We start from the raw sequence: 18,972 nt of genomic DNA, 5'->3' as shown, positions 1-18,972 counted from the left end.
GCCAAAATTTCACTAATTATGATTAGTGAATTTTAGCTATGATTCAACCCACTAATCCAAGATCAAGTCCAAGATTCTCCACTAAGTGTGCTTATGTGTCATGAGGCATGTAAAACATGAAGGATATGCACAAAGTGTGACTATATGATGTTGTAATGGGGAGTAGCAAGCAAATGCTCACCTCTCCCTTAAGATGGTCCAAAATTTAATTGGATTAGACTTCTCCCAATTCAATTAAATTTATCTCCCAACACACACACATCAAATAGTGCATTTAATAGTGTGACTATATGATGTGGTAATGGGGTGTAGCAAGCAAATGCTCACCTCCTCCTTAAGATGGTCCAAAATTTAATTGGATTGGACTTCTCCCAATTCAATTAAATTTATCTCTCAACACACACATCAATTAGTGCATTTAATGCATGTGAAATTACAAAATTACCCCTAATACAAAACTAGTCTAGGTGCCTTATAATACAAGGGCTGAAAAATCCTACATTACTAGGGTACCCTCCCTACACTATGAAGCCCTAAATACAAGGCCCAAAAATAATGAAATCTTAATCTAATATGTACAAAGATAAGTGGACTCATACTTAGTCCATGGGCCCAAAATCTACCCTAAGGCTCATGAGAACCCTAGGGCCTTCTCTTGCATCTCTGACCCAATCTTCTTGGAGTCTTTTATCCAATGTCCTTGGGGGGTAGGATTGCACCACATCACTTCTATTTTCTCTTGCATTGTCATAAGTTCTGCTACTCTAGAAAAGTAACTTTTTTGCAGGTTAGTGTTCCTCCTTTTTGTTACCATTGTAGATGAGTTTGAAACTCATTTTCTCATCTCTGGTTACCTTGTTGATATAGGACTTCCGTTTGGTGACTAGCTCTCTCTTCTTTAGTTTGATCCTTGTCTTCATAGGATCTTGTCACTTCACATGACAGTGCCTCAATACACTATTTGCATGACATTTTCCTTCATAGTTTCTTGTACGTGTTTTTGAATTGTGTAGATACTTCTTCCTTTACTGTTGTCTTCTGCATTGCATCTTTTGATGATCCTTAAGTTATGTGTAACTTTTGATATCTATCTCTTGACTTAAATTTTCTTTAGAATCATGCTTCTAGTGATATGTAGTTTTTGATATATGCACTTTGATGTAGAAATCATGATTATTTTTCTGCTTCTAGTTTCTTGCTTTTGAAGTTAGATAGTCCTCAAATTTGAGAGTCCTTCACTATAGGCCAATGATTCACTCCACTTTTCATGCATCTTGAATAAGTCCTATTTCTTTAAGAGCACTCAAGGCTAGCACAAGTCTAAAGGATTAAAATTTATAGCTTACAAGTTTATTGTTATTACAATGTTTCGTTTAAGAAAGGTTATGCTTCAACCATAGAAAGAGGAATTTGTTCCTTAATTATTAGTATTAGTATTATAATTTTTTCAATATATTAGTTTTACACCTTTTAACTATAAGAAATCATGTTTCAAAAGAGAATTTCAAATGTAAAGAAATTGTATTTCAAAAGACAACTTTTAGTAATTGTTTAAAAATCATAATTGACTGAAAAAATTACACCATTTTAATTAAAAAAAATCGATAAATAACTAGAGAACATGATAATATGATGAATGGACTAGCAGTAGCAAAAGCAACAGACACCACAAGACAATCCACGAAGATGATGAGATGACATCAAAATGAAGTGGTTCCACCACCGGTAACAACCACTACCCTCATGCCATGGCCTCCTTCTTCAGATTCTCCCTTTCCCTCGACGCCTCCGATTCCCTTCAGTCCAACCTACATCCCCCTTTCAAAATCAAAACCAAGCTCATCGAGGCCAACCTCAACTCCAAGCCTCAGCTTCGGGCTTCGAAGCCAACGCCCAAGCCAAACCGACAACACCCAAAAACAAAACCCAGTTACTTACCCAAGAACACGGAGAAGCAGAAACTCTTCTTCTCACGCGATGCTGACGTCGATTTCTCTCCCGAACTGAGCACGGAGCACTGCAACGCGATCCTCAAACGCCTCGAAGCGAGCGCCGCCGCCGCCGACAAAACGCTGTCGTTCTTCGAGAGGATGAGGGCGACGGGCAAGTTGGAGCGCAACGCCGCCGCTTACAACGTAATGCTTCGGTTTCTCAGCAGAAGGCAAGACTGGGAAGGCGCGGAGAAGCTCATCTACGAAATGAAGGGTTCCGAATTGATAAGTTGCAACGCCTTCAACACCCTTATCTACGCGTGCTGCAAGCAGAGCCTCGTGCAATTGGGAACAAAGTGGTTCCGAATGATGTTGGATTGCGGCGTCGTGCCCAATGTGGCCACCATTGGGATGCTCATGGGGCTCTACCGGAAGGGTTGGAACCTCGAGGAGGCGGAATTTGCCTTTTCCCGAATGAGAGGGTTTCGTATTGTGTGTGAATCCGCGTATTCGTCCATGATTACCATTTACACGCGTCTCAGGTTGTATGAGAAGGCCGAAGGCGTGATCGAGTTGATGAGGAAGGACGAGGTGGTGCCCAATTTGGAGAATTGGTTGGTGATGTTGAATGCTTATAGCCAGCAAGGGAAACTGGGTGATGCTGAGAGAGTCTTGGAGGCAATGCAAGAGGCAGGGTTTTCTGATAATATTGTTGCTTTCAATACTATGATAACTGGTTTTGGAAAGGCTAGGAGAATGGATGCTGCACAGAGGTTGTTTATGAGGATAACGAGGTGTTTGGAGGTGGATCCGGATGAAACTACTTATCGATCCATGATTGAGGGTTGGGGTAGAGCTGACAACTATGAATACGCGACAAGGTATTATAAGGAGCTCAAACAGATGGGGTTCAAGCCCAGTTCATCAAACTTGTTTACGTTGATTAAGTTGGAAGCTAATTACGGAGATGACGAGGGTGCTGTTGGGATCCTTGATGATATGGTGGATTGTGGATGCCACTATGCTTCTATAATTGGTACTCTGCTGCATGTGTATGAGAGGGCTGCGAAGGTTCATAAGGTGCCGCGTTTGCTCAAAGGTTCGTTTTATCAGCATGTGTTAGTAAACCAAAGTTCTTGCTCCACTCTCGTCATGGCTTATGTGAAGCATCGGCTGGTGGAGGATGCCTTGAAAGTGTTGAATGACAAGAAGTGGCAAGATCCTAGATATGAGGATAACCTGTATCATCTTCTGATTTGCTCGTGCAAAGAGGCAGGTTTGCTGGAGGATGCTGTGAAGATATACAGTCGAATGCCCAAAAGTGACGACAATCCGAACATGCACATTGCGTGCACCATGATTGACATTTACAGTGTCATGGGCCTCTTCAAGGATGCCGAAGTGTTGTATCTGAAGTTGAAGTCTTCGGGAGTTGCCTTGGATATGATTGCTTTTAGCATTGTTGTAAGGATGTATGTCAAAGCTGGAGCTTTGAAGGATGCTTGTGCAGTTTTGGATGCAATTGACATGCGGCCTGATATTGTTCCAGACAAGTTTTTGTTATGTGATATGCTGCGTATTTATCAAAGATGTAACATGGCGACTAAATTGGCTGATTTATACTACAAAATCTCAAAAAGTAGAGAGGATTGGGACCAGGAACTATATAATTGTGTCCTAAACTGCTGTGCTCAGGCTCTTCCAGTAGATGAGCTTTCCAGGCTTTTTGACGAGATGGTACAGCATGGATTTGCACCTAGCACAATTACCTTCAATGTCATGCTTGATGTCTTCGGGAAAGCCAAGCTTTTCAACAAGGTTTGGAGGCTGTACTGCATGGCTAAGAAACAAGGCCTGGTTGATGTGATCACTTACAATACTATCATAGCTGCATATGGGAAAAATAAAGACTTCAACAACATGTCATCAACAGTCCAGAAAATGGAATTCGATGGGTTTTCAGTTTCTCTCGAAGCATACAATTCAATGCTGGATGCTTATGGGAAAGATGGCCAAATGGAGACATTTAGATCTGTATTGCAAAAGATGAAGGATTCCAATTGTGCCTCTGACCACTACACATACAACACTTTGATCAATATCTATGGAGAACAAGGATGGATTAATGAAGTTGCTAATGTGCTTACAGAATTGAAAGAATGTGGACTCAGACCTGATTTGTGCAGCTATAACACATTGATCAAGGCGTATGGGATTGCAGGAATGGTTGCAGAAGCTGTAGGTTTGATCAAGGAAATGAGAAAAAATGGAATAGAACCTGACAAGAAAAGCTACACTAATCTTATCACTGCACTGCGACGAAATGATAAATTTTTAGAAGCAGTTAAATGGTCATTATGGATGAAGCAGATGAAAATATGAATTTCATAAAGCTATGGCATTATCTAAGTGGTCTTGGACCCTCTAACCCTTGTTCTTTGAAGAATAGTTTGACCTTAAAATTCCTACATGAGTAAAGCCTCTGAACTATGGCTTCCCTTGGTAAGATTTTTCTGTATATCTTGTAGCAAAAATAAAACAAATAAACAGATGTTTGTTGATGTATCAAGTTTTGCAAATTTGTGTTCGAGAATCAGAGCCATTCATCCTTCTGATACTGACTGTTTGATGATGTTCAAATATCAACGTCACACTCCCACAGGGGTGAGACCTATTTGTATGAGTGAGTCATTTATGTATGCTTGTGTGGTCAAGATTTACTCTAACAACTATATTGCAAAAAAAATCCTCTCACTAAATACATCTCCACTACCACCCCCCCACCCCGACACATATATATGTTGTGTATAAAATGAGAATTCTTATTATTGTGAAAATAAGATGTATAAATGTAGATTATTAAATCATATTTAAATGATTAAGATTACATGTGCATGACTTTTCAACTCTAGTTACTAATCTTGATCATTCATGTATAGTTGCATGACCAATATTTATAGTCTGATTAGCACAAGTTCATATTTTCATCTATAAATTGTGTATGTTATATGTATTTTATTCAGAAAGGAAGTTCTTTTTATTTGCTTTCTACATCCGTTCTTTTCATAGTAGAAATCATGATTGACTTCTGAATCTGAGTCCAGATATCCTGGTTTTTCAGTGCAATAGCCGTACAAGATATTGACCTGCATGAATTGTTAAGTATGAAATGGAAGTATGACGATATGCCATGGAAAGTTACTGTGATGACCCTGAATATTTCTCGCTAATTGCACGAGCACAATATGCACTCTCGCATATGCAACCAATCGGTCGAGAAGATAAAATGCCACTTAAAGCTCCAATTTTGAGGCTGATTTCAGAAATTGCCTGCGCTAGAGTTTTCAGCTCCAAAAGCAGCCATATGGTTGAATCCGGAATTGTGATTCACTGAAGCATTGGTTCTATGATGGTAGGTTGGCACATTACATAAACTAGGTCTACAATTCTGTATTATTACTTCCTACAAAGTGTGCTTTTCACTGTTTATTTGGTAGGTACATGATTTTATTACTTGTGCTTATGAACTACTCCTAGAAAGTGATTACATTTCTTTATACGGGCTTTCTGTTTCCATAATTATTGTGCTATGAGCTGAATATAACCCTCCTCTGAAACATAGACATAGATCTTGCTTTAGAAGAACAAACTCTCTGAAACTTGTCTTCTTTTACGATTAAATATGATTTTGGTCCTCGGAAATACATCAAATTTAGTTTATAATCTTCAAACTTTTTTTTTTCATTGATTTTATTTCTCAAATTTTTAAAAATAGATAAAATTAGTCGCTCACCTTAACTTTGGTAAAATTTTTGCTAATACGACTAATGATTGACATCTAAAATGAATGTCACATGTTAGTTTCATGTGAATGTCACATGACATAAAAGGATCAAAACTATGATTATTTTTTTAAAAAAACGGGAGCAAAACCAATTTTGACAAAATATTTAGAGACCAAAACCATGATTTTGAAAATGTAGGTAGGGACTAAGATCAATTTTGACGAATTTTTATTGTTGCAATAAAATGTGTTTAGTCCCTAAAAATTGTCAAAATTGACCTTAGTCTGCAATTTTAAAACTATGGCTTTAATCCTTGAAGATTTGGTCAAAATTAGTTTGAGTCTTTGCTTTTCTTAAAAAAGTTCTCAATTTTCTTTTGATGTCACGTGACACAAACATCACATGTGGCATTCACGTAGTAGTTGTTAGTCACATTAGCAAAAATGTTAACAGAGTTAAGATGAGGAACCTTCCACCTATTTTCAAAAGTTTGAGGGCCAATATCAATAAAAAAAAAAAGTTTAAAGATAAACCAAATTCGATGAAATTTCTGAAGATCAAATATATATTTAACCTTTTTTTTACGATGATAATAACTTCTTGCTTTCACCACACTCCATTCAATTCAAGAGTTTATTGATAGACTTTACATGCAGTAGTGGATGGGCGTTCGTTCAGGAGTTTGAAGAAAGAAGCATAATTATGGCAATATAGTCTAAACTCCGATAACTAACCTAAATAAAGATTAAATGTGATAGTTTGAGTAATTGGAGTCCTCAGAATGTGAAGCCACACCACCTCTATTATTTCTTGGTTTGGTTGAACTAAAGCTTTGTCAGTTGTCACTAGAACGCAGAACAGTTATCAAAGGATTGAATAAACTTGTGCTAGCGAGGAATCCAAACACCCATACCCTTCATCAACTCAGACAAGGGTTCAAAAACCAATTGCATAACTTTTACATGCCACTTCCTCGGAAGGCACATGCTTGTTAAATGGAATTCACCCTTTTAACCCCATCGTGAAGTTCTCACCGCAATGATACAGAAATAAGTTATTGACCGTTTCAGTATTTTCCATATTATGATGAAAGTTAATGGTTTCGCATTAACATTACATGAGTGCAGATAACGGCGTGCAAACCATAAAACATACTTGCGGCCTAAATACATTAATGAACTGCAATTTAATTCATAGCATTAGTGGTTCTTTCTTCAAACTTCAATTTGGGATAACAAGGACGAACTGCACTATACTTCTGCATTTCTTCTCAATATAACACTTTATAATTGCATTTCCTCTGATAATTTTATATACTATATAATACATTTATCATTTATTTTGCAAGTAAAAAATGCATTGTCAAAGTTAGCCCTAGCCATAGGTTCCGCACTGTACACAAGATTCTGCTGCAAGCAGTTAGCAGTACCCACGTCTATTGTGCAGCAGCAACTCAATTCAGGTGTTGGATATCACCAACATTAAAATTTCATGGTGAATTTCCTTCCCTGAATGTTGGTTATAAATTTGAGGGGTGATAAAACCTCTCTGTAATGCCACCTTGTGTTAAATAGATCTTTATATCAAGTTCTGTGTTAGACACAACGTGAAAAACTGCTGGATTCGAGGCCAGCACCTCCAGAATATAAGGGAGAAGAGGATAGAAGAAGGCACAGAAGGAAAGGAAGCTTGTATTTTGTTCATATATCATCACTTTTACAATTGTTTATTTATACTAGTTTCCCTACTAACGGAATTTGTCCTTTTGTGCTCAGGGAATATTTTCTAAATCATTGGCTAATTCTATTGTGATCATGCTGTCCCCTGCAGTACCAACAGCCAACAATTCTGCAATTGTGGATTTCCTTTGCGCAACCAGGTCAGCTTCCTTTCTCACCAACTTTCATATGTAATCCTTGAGGTAAGAGGGCCTTGTGATGACCCTCTTGGGTTTTCCTACTGACTGCACCCGTGTCTTGTGAATGCACCCTTGTTTCGTATTCTTGGTCTGCTATTGCTGTTTTCACCTCCTTCTTGCTTGTGCTTTTGCTTCAGTCTTTGTATCATTCTGACTTCAGAGCATTCTAGAACATGATACATTTTCAAAATATTATCAGAACCTATTTTCTTTCCTTCTCGGCCTTCTCCATAAGCAATGTTGGATCAGCATTCCCATCTCCAAACAGGATGAATTGCACCCCACAAGTTCATCCATATTTTGCATTGGAAGCAAAGAATACTTTCAGTGCAACTTATAATTGTTGAATGTGAAGAATTGCTCAGTTGAAGAAGTATGGAGAATCAAGAACCTTCTGTAAGTCAAAATCACCTCTCTTTGGCAAAGGAGGGAAAGCCAATCCTGGATATGTAGTCTGGAAGCCCTCAAGCAACTGTCAACAAATCAAAGTTCCATCATGAGAAGGTTAAAGAAAACAGCCTATGGTTTTTTTTTATCCACTCTGGTGCTCTAAAAAGGTACATTTTGGATTACAAACGGACAATATGATTTAGCATAAGTTTACTTTCAACTTAGATGTTGTCAGTTTAATATTGGCCAATGGATAAATATTTTTTTAAGAAACATAGCATTATCTCAACCAACATCTGTAATAGTACGTAGGATCAGCTGAGCTTTAACATTTCCTAGTTCACTGGGAAAGTAATTTATATAAACTAGGTGAATAAATAAATATTAAATCAATTCAACAATAATATAAGAGATAGATAAAGTGCACAAGACAGTGGGGTTTGGGGGAAGGTAGATGCAGATAGGCTTGCCCCCACAAAAGCAGAGACCTTTTCCAAGATTTAAATTCATGACATTCAAGTCCCTTGGCAGCAACCTTACCATTGCATCAAAACTTTTACATCATTCCATAATATAATAAATTTAATTTAAATTTTGAGGCAATAGAAATCTAATAATACTTAAGCTTTCAGATTCCAGAGTACTAGTCCGGGTGTCCTCAAGCAAATACCACGATAGTATAAGGCTAAAGCTATGGTCAATCCTGTACTTAAATGGTCCTCATATAATGAACCTGAGCAAGCCTTAGGATGTTTATTTGCAAGTTTCAGAAAAAATAATAACCTCAATGTGAATTTCAAAATGGGATAAATTTCAAAGAAAAATTTTCTTTTGCAGTTTAGCACACATTTTACAAAATGTTTTAGATCAAAAAATTCTATAACTTCACCCATGATAAAGGTCAATGGATAGTGAGATGAAAAATATTAATTTTTTCTCCATGTACTCCTAGAAGATAAGCATATATTTCTCAGGCCACAGCAAGAACTCACATTTTCAAGTATAGGCATGTTATAAAGCTCCACAAATTTTTCCCTTAGAATCTGATTCATTTTCTCAACATCGCATGGGTGTGTCCAAAACGAATCATGAACCCCTGCAAATAATAATCATTTCTCAAAAATCAAGCAGGAAGAAACATGTAAGAAAAGAAAAAGAAGGCATATTTCTCCAATAGACATTTCCCTCCACCAAATTTCTCGAAGTTAAGCATAAAAAGTGAAAATAAATGTAAATATATTTACAGAACCTGAAAGCTAAAACTGGATTTATGTTCATTAAAATGGATTAACCTAAATTTTCTCATTGATCAAAGCACAATCTCAAGATCTTCAGTATTGAACACGTATTTAAAGACAAACTGAGAGGTTTGAGATGAAGAAACCAGAAAAAGGATCAGGACACAATGATGAAAGAATGACATTTCAACTATAGAAACTATGATATACGGCCAATCCTACTCATACTAAGTGAACTAAAGATTGAATTTTCTATCTCACAAAAGAGAGAGCGCAAGCAAGTTTCTGCATGCAATTTTCAGAAATTAATCACTAATTTCACATACGGCAATTCTATTAGTGTCCCTGTGGATGACCTTAACTAGAAGAATGGATTCTATAAAGAAAGAAAGAAACTCCTCTAAAATGCAAGCCTACAGCAAACTGCATTTTCTTTACAATTACAATCGTAAAAGTAACTGATTCCAACTCCATCCCTACTTCCAAATACAATTAAACAAACACCAAAGACAAAACAGGAAAATTCTATCCATTTAAAAAGAATAGCAAACTAATATTTATGAATTTATTATTCTAAAGCGAAACTTCACAAATGTTTATTATATCATTAGTAAAATGTTGTCTTCAAACCTGCAAAACATAATCCAGCGTCATTGCAAGCTAGAGCAGTCATCATCATGTGTGAACTATCCAATGAATGTACAAAGTTTGGAGGAAATGCACTTCTCTGCTTCTTGACAGATACCTGGAATACAGTCTTAATAATGAAAATAGTTCAGAAAGAAAAGAAAAGTGGAATATAAAGATTATCTATACTTACTGCGCTTCCCTCCCTCTGCAAAGCCAAAAGCTGAAGAGATGTTCTTATCTGCAGTCCATGGTGAGATTCATTATTAAAATGTATGGAGATCAGCCAAAAAGTTTAAAATCCATATAATTTTATCAAAATGTATAATTATTGGCACCTGGCCATGGATTTCTATTTTCTATAATTTATATTATCGGGCTATTTATGAGAAAATATCAGGTTGTCAATATGCTACTAATTCCAAGTGCAACAGAACGCAGTGTCCACTATCACTAATATATTATTACATATTGTGTAGGTAGACTGTTGATCTAGGCCTGGCCCACTTAGGTAGGACTTTAAATTTGCCGTCTCATTGTTGAGTTACTATTCTATTTGTTGAAATTATCGCCTCATGGAAAGATGGAGAAGAGAGAAATATACATAAATAAGGAGATGTGATACAAAGCACCACCCTAGACTCCTATTATACTAATATTCTGGACCAACTAGCACAAGCTAAACCCAGTAATACCACATAAATAATAAGGCTACTAACAACAGAAATTCTAATATTTTAACACATCCTCTCAAATCAAAACTTATAAAAACTCAACTCGTTACAAATAAACACACTGAAAAATACATATTACGTTCAATAATCCAGTTTAAAGATATTCCAACTCCCAAACAAGTACAAAGTGAAATGAGGCATTCCTAACATTTGACTACTAAAGAAACAAATTATCATAGATGCAAAGATGACAGTGAGAATATGGACGAAATGATGCACAAACAACACATGGAATGCTTAGCTCCATTTTTTTTTTAATAAAAAAAAACTCAAAAGCTAATTTTATGCTAAATCTAAAGATAAAAAACGGTACAAGTCGTTTGCCATATTCAATTTTTTTAGCCTAAAAGCTACTTTTAAGCTAAAAGTTTTTTGGTAATATTTTTAAAATCTTTAGTTTTATTTAAAACTACTTATCTCGACCAATGAAAAAATAATATTTATAAAAAATATTCTGTAAAATTAATTTAATTTACATATAACTATTTTAATAATAATGAAAAATATTAAAGTATAAATATTTAAAAAATTTAATTTTTAAAAATGTCAAAAAATTATTTAATTAATAAAAAATTTTAATGGTGATTTATAAATAATATATATAATATTAATTAAAGTATTATAAACATTGATTGCAAATGATAAAATATATAAATTATTGTATATTGTTGTTCAATAATATTTTAAAGGAGATAAAAAAAAACAAGTTTATTTAACATAATTTAATTCAATAAGAGTTTAATGGCCATGCATAGACAGTACAAAACAAGTTTATACTGGCATTCAATCACAAGTCATTGTTGGTGTTGAGAATCTGAAAGATATTCTAAATGACATTGTAATAAATGTAGTTTGTAGGCATATAATCCTTGATTTAAAGGAAACCAAATATCATGTATTTATGTGCAATCAATGCTATAAGCCTATATAAACTCTACACCGTTGTGTATTGGAACACATGGTTTCAGTCTATTATCCCTATATATTTTCTCTCATTTTACATGGTATCAAAGTCTATAAGTCCATATTGGTTCTCGCCTTCACCTATTAGAGTAGGCTTGCTTGTTCTGGCAGGCATCTATATGGAAGGGGGTGTTAGGAAATTCCACATTGCTTGCTCTTTGATTTAGGAAGTTCCACATCTCTCTGTGAAACGAGATAATCAATTACCACAATCTGTAATTGATTACCACGTTTTTGGAAATGCAGAGCAAGAGGGATTTGAACAAATTAATTGATTACCACACTTAATAATCGATTGAATCGGTTTTATCTGTTAAAATTATAAATAGCTTCACTTGTTATTTCTCATTAGTGACTCTTGATTCAATCTTATCTTTTAAAAAACACTTTCTGAGAGTCATCTATAGGAATCACTTTGCATTTCAACAAGAGATTCAAGTTGGTCAAGATTCATTCCTTTTTGGCTCTTTTCTCCTACAAGATTCATTTAAACCTTCTGAGGCTGATGTGTTCTCCAGCTCTCTTTCTAGCAATATTCCCTGACTTCACCAAGATCTCTGAGTTATCTTCAAAATAATGGTTTGAAGCTTCCAAATGTTGGTTTTAAGAAAGTCAGAATTTTCTTTTTTTGGACTCATGGATATTCTAGCTCTTTCTTTCTAGAAATATTCCTTGACTTCACCAACATCCCTGAGTTGTCTTTCAAACTATTGTCTTTTTTTTAGTGGAACTCAAGTTTTATGTACAAATGCAAATGTAGGAGTATGCCAATAAAAAGATCAGCTTCTAGTTGTTTATACTCGGACAAATGTACATGGTGGGAACTAAATAGGAGTTTGCTACAAAAATGCTCCGCATAAGCATAGGAGAAGCTATTCCAATGGAGCTTTTGTAGAAGCTTTTTTTTTTAGAATTATACTATAAAATAAGGTCCTTATAATTTTTAGAACTTCAATATAAATACTGTTTGGTCCAGCTTCTCCTGTTAAGAAGAAAAAAAGCTAATATTATGCAGAGCCAACACTACCTTAGAATGGCACCAGCTCAAGATGGCCAAACTCTTACTTTCAACATGTTATCCAGAGCTTGACAAGAGACAACTATTTCATGCCTTCCGGTGGACCCTATTAGTGCTAACATTTTTTTCAGAAACTGTCTCCTATCTGGTTTTCAGCTCATGCCAATGCTCAGTGATTTCCCCTTTTTCCAGTCACTTCCAGCCCTTCTGTGCCACTGTTAGTTGACGTACTCTCCTGCTGGCAACCACACACACCACTTCTGGTCATGTCACCTTTATTTTTTGGCTGCCACTAACCGCCTAGTATATTTATATGTAACAAGCTTGGTGCATATGATTCATATACTCCAACTAGAGAGGGAGTGCATATGATTCATACTATATCATGGTTTTTTGTCATGGGACTATTCTAGGTTCTATGTAATTACAGTAATTAGGCAATTAGGATATCTGCAATTATTCCTTTATTATTATCCATAGAATATAATAATATACTTGGCTGTGTAATACACTCCCGGATTCAGTTCTCTTGTTTTCGCTTCCTTTCAATAAATACCAAAAAGAAGAAAAGAAAATATCCATGAAGGCTCACCTGATAACGTTCAGTTTTACAGTATGGTTGTACAACAGGAAGACCAAGAGGAGTGGTCCAGCGAACAGCCTGGTTTTCACAAGCAATCACCTGTAGAATGTTTCAGAGTGACCCTTTTCAGGAAAAGAGACTAAGCAAAGAAATATGCAGCCACACATATATGCATAAACCCATAAACAAAGTGCCAAAAGTAACTAAGAGGACCAATGGCATCATTTGGAATCCAACATACTGTGTGTGATAAGAGAGCTAACCTTTGCACAATCCCCAAGCCAACCCATGATGCCACGTGCAGCTTCAAAAACTTCTCCAAGGGCAGCCAATGTCACCTACAGAAATTAAGTTTGAAAATGTCAATCAAACTTCCTAATAATAACCAGAATGATAAGAGCATTTGAATACATCAAAAAACCTGATGGAATGCATAAGCATGTCAATAAAGATTTTTCTTTTTTTTGTTTTTACATAAATACAGAGATCTTAGTAGAAAGAAAATTTTGCTGTTCTATTCTATTAAGTATTAACCATTGAAGGAGGAAATGATCTCACAATGCAATGATAATAGTTTAGTAATTGCACATTAAGGCAGCAATTGCAATCTCTAACAGCTAAAATCCTAGAATATAATGTAGCTGATACTCACCTTAGCTGCATAGCAAGATGCAGCATATAAAAGTCTATCATCAGTAATGAGACCTTTCTCCCCTAATCTTCTCTTAATTTGCTCCCGTGCCCCAATATAAGTAACACCATAAACAGAAGTCATTACTGTCTGTTTGACCAGTTTCCTATCAATCTGAATACTTTCAAAAGTTTAGAGTAGAACAGAAAAAAGAAACCATAGCCAATTGCTGGAGTAGAAATTTTATCATTTAGTAATTAGCACAACTTTGAAACTTGAAATCAAGACTGACCTGACCAAGCAACACCTTTGCTAACAAAGCATTTGGAAAGGTATCTGGGTCTTTGTTGCTGTCTCGTCTCATTATATCATAAACCCTACCCATATTTCAATTTAAATGTCTAAAATATTAATAGTCCAAAGTAATTATGACAAGAATATGATGGATCACAAAAGATCTTCTGAGTTTGGATAATTTACACAAGAATAGTAGGTCATGAAGTAAGATTTAACAAAAATGAAACTACCCCAATGAAAAACACAAAAACATGTAAAAGTTTTCTATTCAGTGAGGAAGTACAGTAATAACAAGAAGGGCTCAGATGTCAATATAGTAACAGCATCAAATGCAAAACACAGCTGAAATGAATTTAATATACCTAACAGCAATCTCTGTGTAAACATCAGCAGGTTTCTCTTTAGCAACCAAGTTAACTGCAGCAGCCTCCAGCTGAGAAAGTACATTTATTCCAGTAAAGTGAGAATAATAAATGCCACTAACCAGAAATGGAAAATAATGTAGAATAATTTATCACTTTAACCACACTAGTAATGGAAGGAAGTGGATCAAAAGCAAAGGGACCATATATGTGTGTGGGACAGATTAATAAATTCTGCACTGACAAAGATCACTGTAGCCATTTTAGAATGTGATTAAATAACAAACACCTTAATTGCCATAGAAATGTAATTATCAATCATTGCAATCATGAGTTGTTTCTGGCGATACTGATCAATGACTCAGGTGGTCAGGAACATCACTACAAAGCATGGCCAATTTTAAATAGATCTGATCCAACATAGCAGAAAGGTAATAGAAAAACTAATCACTACATTTAGCTAGAAGCATGTTGATGCAAATAAATTTAAAACCAATGATTGAAAGAAAGGGAAGGCAATTAGCAAATTATAAATTATAAGATTGATATCACTTAATTGTAAAATTAATTACTGGCCATGGATATATCATCACATGAAGGTAACGTAGCATCAAATAGCTGCCAGAATAATAAAAAACAAAAAGGAAGACTATTTTTCTATTGAATAAGCTGTATTGATACGATGACTCACAGGAGTACTAGATAGTGGTTATTTTATTTCAATACACTATAACAAAACTTGTCAAGGACCCACTTTCCTAAAAGCATAATTTATTAGGTAAAGGCCCATTAATGATTTTACATTTATAACACACCATGCAAGAACTGCTTGGGGTGTGAACAATTTATAGTCTAATAGACACGCTGTACCTTAATATTAAGTTCAATTTATGAGGTTTAAAGGAATTATGGATAGAAATCTTGACCACTTGATCATAGAGACTGTTATTTCAAGGAACAACTTGCCTAGAATCTTCCAGTATTAGATTAAGGTCTATTTCCATAAAATGATTTTCATTGTTAACAATACTAGCACATTTAATGCCAAAGTTACTCAAGGATAAATGTTGAAGAAAGCTATACAAAAACATTATATAACAGTGAAATCATCACAAGTCCACAAAGTATATAAAGTTAAAAAGATTCTATTAAGAGCCATTGCAAAAGGAAAGAAACGAGATTTGTAAACCTACATTATCTCTTCCCAGAGCTGCATAGTGCTGTAAGCCATTGCAGGAACCATCCTAAAATTTCATCAGAGTACCATTACTAACAAATACTTTTTGAAAACATACAGAAAAAAAGTTTAAATTGAAAAGTGACCCATATCATAGAGTTTTGCAACATGAAAAAGCCAACAATGCATTCACTTATAGGGTTTTTGTACCAAATTTCATCTTTCATTTTTTCCTTTTTGCTTTCTCTTTTATTGCATTTACCTTTTGGTCTTGAGGGTCTACTGTTGGAATCAATTTTGATTAACATCAAAAGAACTCCCAAAAGAAAAAGGCTATAACAGCTTTCTTTTTTCATTGCTTTTAAGGCTTCCAATGATGAATTTACCTGATGAATTGGAAGATGAGAGATAAAAGAATTTGGTGATGAGCTTCTTAAGGCCTCTGATAGATTAATACAAGCAGCAAGGCACTGGAAAGGATCCTCCGCTGTTAACCACCAACGATTTCCGTTAATAGGGTGATCAGCAGAATCAAATATATCATGAATATGATCCTCTATAAATCCTAGGCGCCCATCATAAGAATGCTTCTCAATACCACCAGCATACAAATTTGCTAGATGTATCTTCAGCCACCTTAGTCCAGACTTTCCCAATGGCCTCCCTTCAGCAAATTCAAGTAGTCCTCGACACAGATCAGAACCTAAATGATTCAAATGAGGATGCATAGGATATGCTCTACCACGGAAATCAAGATTGTGAGGATAATAAAAGCCTTCCTCATCTTTCATTTTTCGTGCCACCTGTTTAAGAATGTATTTTCTTTAAATTATTGCTCAACTAGTGAAACATGGGATAGTATTGAACATGATAATGGTAAACTTAGTTCAGATTATGCGATTAATGATCACATTGAACAAACAAACTTTGGAAATCACATCTAATTATGTATTTGGATGCTTTTCCTTTCATTTGTGTCATGTGAACAGAGAAATATATGCACAACCCTACACAGGGCTCTAAAATTATCCTGTGTGGAGTCCTTGTGTTTGCCTCTCATGTCATAACCCTACCAACATCCTATTATGTAAGATGCAAGTAAAATCATAGGACACGGATGTAACTAAATTTGGAATTTGCAGTTGTTCCCAATAGTTCAAACATATCACTGAAAAAAATATTTTACGGTGAGAGGGAAGGTCTTACAGAAAGCTTAAGTTCGGTGTCACATCTTAGAGAATGCCTTTCCAGATTAATTTTTTTTGCCTTCCTTACACTGCATTTCCACTCCTGAATTAGCTTTAAATCCTCTACAGGCGGCTTATCTGGTTTAGGAACCTACAAGTCAAAGAAGAATATATGAAGGCTAGATTAATTGCATAGTAATAGGTAACATTGAGAATTAATTAGCCATCAAATGAACATGTATATGGATTTAGCCATCAAATGAATTTGGAAATTTTAGACTGAGTCTGTGATTAATCTCGACTCATTGCAGTCTCAAGGATGTCAAACGATTCAAATACTACCATACAGAAGTGAATATATTTTTAGTTCATGTAAAGTCCCTTTTTACCTCACCTAGTGGATAAGGCTTTGTCATTATTTGTTTGTTTGTAAAGCCACTTTTTTACTTAGCTTTTTTAGTGGCAGAAGAAATAGGTAAATGGGGGAAAAAAGCAGAAAGAATACAATCACTCTTCTATGAAGACCTAAAAACCTGCCCCCTCTCTCTTTTATACAAGCACTAAATTCATTTGGATGGACAGAAGAATATTACAAGTAATCAATTATGTTTTTTTTATATATGCTTACATCTTGTCGGAAGCAACAAGGGGGGTTGTAGATAATAGGCCTTTCGTGGAGTTATGGAAACTAAGGATACCACCTAAAGCGGCGTTTGCATGGAGGCTCATTAGGAACAGGCTACCGACAAAGGCCAACTTAAGGAAGAGACAAGTGGAGATATCTGATGTGACATGCCCATTATGCAACAATATGGAGGAGGATGCAGCACATCTCTTTTTCCAATGCAGCAGACTACTCCCCCTGTGGTGGGAATCATTGTTATGGGTGGGAAAAAAGGCTGTCTTTCCACAGAACCCAATTGAACACTTTATGCAACACACCAACGGGAATGTCTGTAGTATTAAGGATACAAGATGGAAATGCTGGTGGATAGCCCTCACGTGGACCATTTGGCAGCATAGAAACAAAACAGTTTTTGACACACATATTTTCAACACAAGCAAAGTAATGGATGACGCACTTCTCCTATTATGGTCATGGCTTAAAGTTATGGAGAAAGACTTCACTATGCATTACAACCAGTGGTCCTCTCAGCTGGGGGATGTATTTGGGTAAATAGGAAAGAAGGGTACTGGCTAGGATTCTCTGTAGTAGGTACACCACAGCAGTAATCTTGGCCTTGGGTTCAGATGGTATCTAATATTAACCTCTAGGATAGTATTGATACCAGCTGTGTATATCTCTATTGTCTGTATTTTAAGTACCTCTGGTACTTTACATATATCTAATTACCTATTTTTGCTGAGCAAAAAAAAAATGCTTACATCTTTACAATCAACCAGTCCTGCAATGTTACCCCCTCCAGCCCAAATTGACTCGACAACTCCAAGCATTCTTCTATTTACTCGCCATTTGGTGTTGCCAAGAATATCCAAGGTCTGCACAAAACAATGATGCCTTTTTATTATGAAAAAAAAAGTATATATATATAGATACAATTCAGTGAACCAGAAAATGCAGAATACAAAGATTGAAACTGTTTAGAAATACTGACTACTGACAATACATTTTTAATAATAAGAAACTTGTAACCATTGAATGAAAACAAGTTACTGATTTGGTAATGCAAGCAATTCATCAAATTTCTTATCATATTTTTATATAATACTGCTACACATTTTCATTGCCAATCAAAAAAGGAATGGCTACATGTCACTTTTGGTCCTTTATGCATATTTAGTTTTAAAAGTTTCATTTTGATCTTTTATGTTTTCGAAAGGTATTGTTTTGGTCCTGTCTTTAATGTTCCATTTAAAGCATTAGTGTTTTGTTAACATTTAATTTTTGAAATAATTATTTCAACATATTAGCGGTTTTTAGCCACCACTATCTTTGTTTTGTTTTAAAAATTAGAAACAAAAACAAATAAACAAACAATGGTGCTTTATGGGTAACCGACATCATTGTTGTCAGGGGCCTCTGAGACTGGTGACTTCATGTCTACCTCCGCCGCCAACAACCTCATAAAGCGCTGATCACCATCATCATCCTCTTCCTCTGACAAGCCCA

General features: G+C 35.5%; 2 protein-coding genes across 7 annotated transcripts in view; one reads left to right on the top strand and one right to left on the bottom strand.

The window, feature by feature from the left end:
- Nucleotides 1-1,631: 1,631 nt before the first annotated feature.
- LOC114409623 (pentatricopeptide repeat-containing protein At4g30825, chloroplastic) lies at nucleotides 1,632-8,299 on the top strand. Of its 3 annotated transcripts, XM_028373138.1 has the most exons (3): nucleotides 1,632-4,433; nucleotides 5,053-5,343; nucleotides 7,492-8,299. In XM_028373138.1, the coding sequence occupies exon 1, from the start codon at nucleotides 1,749-1,751 to the stop codon at nucleotides 4,311-4,313; it is 2,565 nt and encodes an 854-aa protein (XP_028228939.1). In that variant the 5' UTR covers nucleotides 1,632-1,748; the 3' UTR covers nucleotides 4,314-4,433; nucleotides 5,053-5,343; nucleotides 7,492-8,299. The 3 variants fall into 3 exon arrangements, with proteins under 3 accessions (XP_028228939.1, XP_028228937.1, XP_028228938.1); XM_028373136.1 differs by lacking the exon at nucleotides 7,492-8,299 and having other exon boundaries at nucleotides 5,053-5,510; XM_028373137.1 differs by lacking the exon at nucleotides 7,492-8,299 and having other exon boundaries at nucleotides 1,632-4,595; nucleotides 5,053-5,508.
- The window catches only part of LOC114409621 (DNA-directed RNA polymerase 3B, chloroplastic-like), a 46,393-nt gene continuing 34,812 nt past the window's right edge, over nucleotides 7,392-18,972 (bottom strand). The window contains exons 7-19 of one of the 4 annotated variants that reach the window (XM_028373133.1): nucleotides 18,228-18,341; nucleotides 16,861-16,992; nucleotides 16,041-16,457; nucleotides 15,671-15,721; nucleotides 14,478-14,548; nucleotides 14,111-14,195; nucleotides 13,840-13,992; nucleotides 13,451-13,525; nucleotides 13,197-13,286; nucleotides 10,083-10,130; nucleotides 9,893-10,007; nucleotides 9,017-9,120; nucleotides 7,392-8,106 (exon numbers count right to left, since the gene is read on the bottom strand). In XM_028373133.1, coding sequence (XP_028228934.1) covers nucleotides 7,996-8,106; nucleotides 9,017-9,120; nucleotides 9,893-10,007; nucleotides 10,083-10,130; nucleotides 13,197-13,286; nucleotides 13,451-13,525; nucleotides 13,840-13,992; nucleotides 14,111-14,195; nucleotides 14,478-14,548; nucleotides 15,671-15,721; nucleotides 16,041-16,457; nucleotides 16,861-16,992; nucleotides 18,228-18,341 — 1,566 coding nt within the window. In that variant the 3' untranslated portion in view covers nucleotides 7,392-7,995. Of the gene's footprint in view, nucleotides 8,107-9,016; nucleotides 9,121-9,892; nucleotides 10,008-10,082; nucleotides 10,131-12,613; nucleotides 12,843-13,196; nucleotides 13,287-13,450; nucleotides 13,526-13,839; nucleotides 13,993-14,110; nucleotides 14,196-14,477; nucleotides 14,549-15,670; nucleotides 15,722-16,040; nucleotides 16,458-16,860; nucleotides 16,993-18,227; nucleotides 18,342-18,972 lie in introns of those variants that run through there. The other 3 variants (XM_028373134.1, XR_003666144.1, XR_003666145.1) reach the window with 3 other exon arrangements.

This window comes from Glycine soja, chromosome 4, assembly GCF_004193775.1.
Source record: "Glycine soja cultivar W05 chromosome 4, ASM419377v2, whole genome shotgun sequence".
Taxonomy (NCBI): Eukaryota; Viridiplantae; Streptophyta; class Magnoliopsida; order Fabales; family Fabaceae; genus Glycine; species Glycine soja.
This window is presented reverse-complemented; position numbering and strand designations above follow the sequence as displayed.

Excerpts from the sequence above, each read along its gene's own strand:
- LOC114409623 (XM_028373138.1), top strand. The coding sequence starts at position 1,749 with ATGGCCTCCTTCTTCAGATTCTCCCTTTCCCTCGACGCCTCCGATTCC.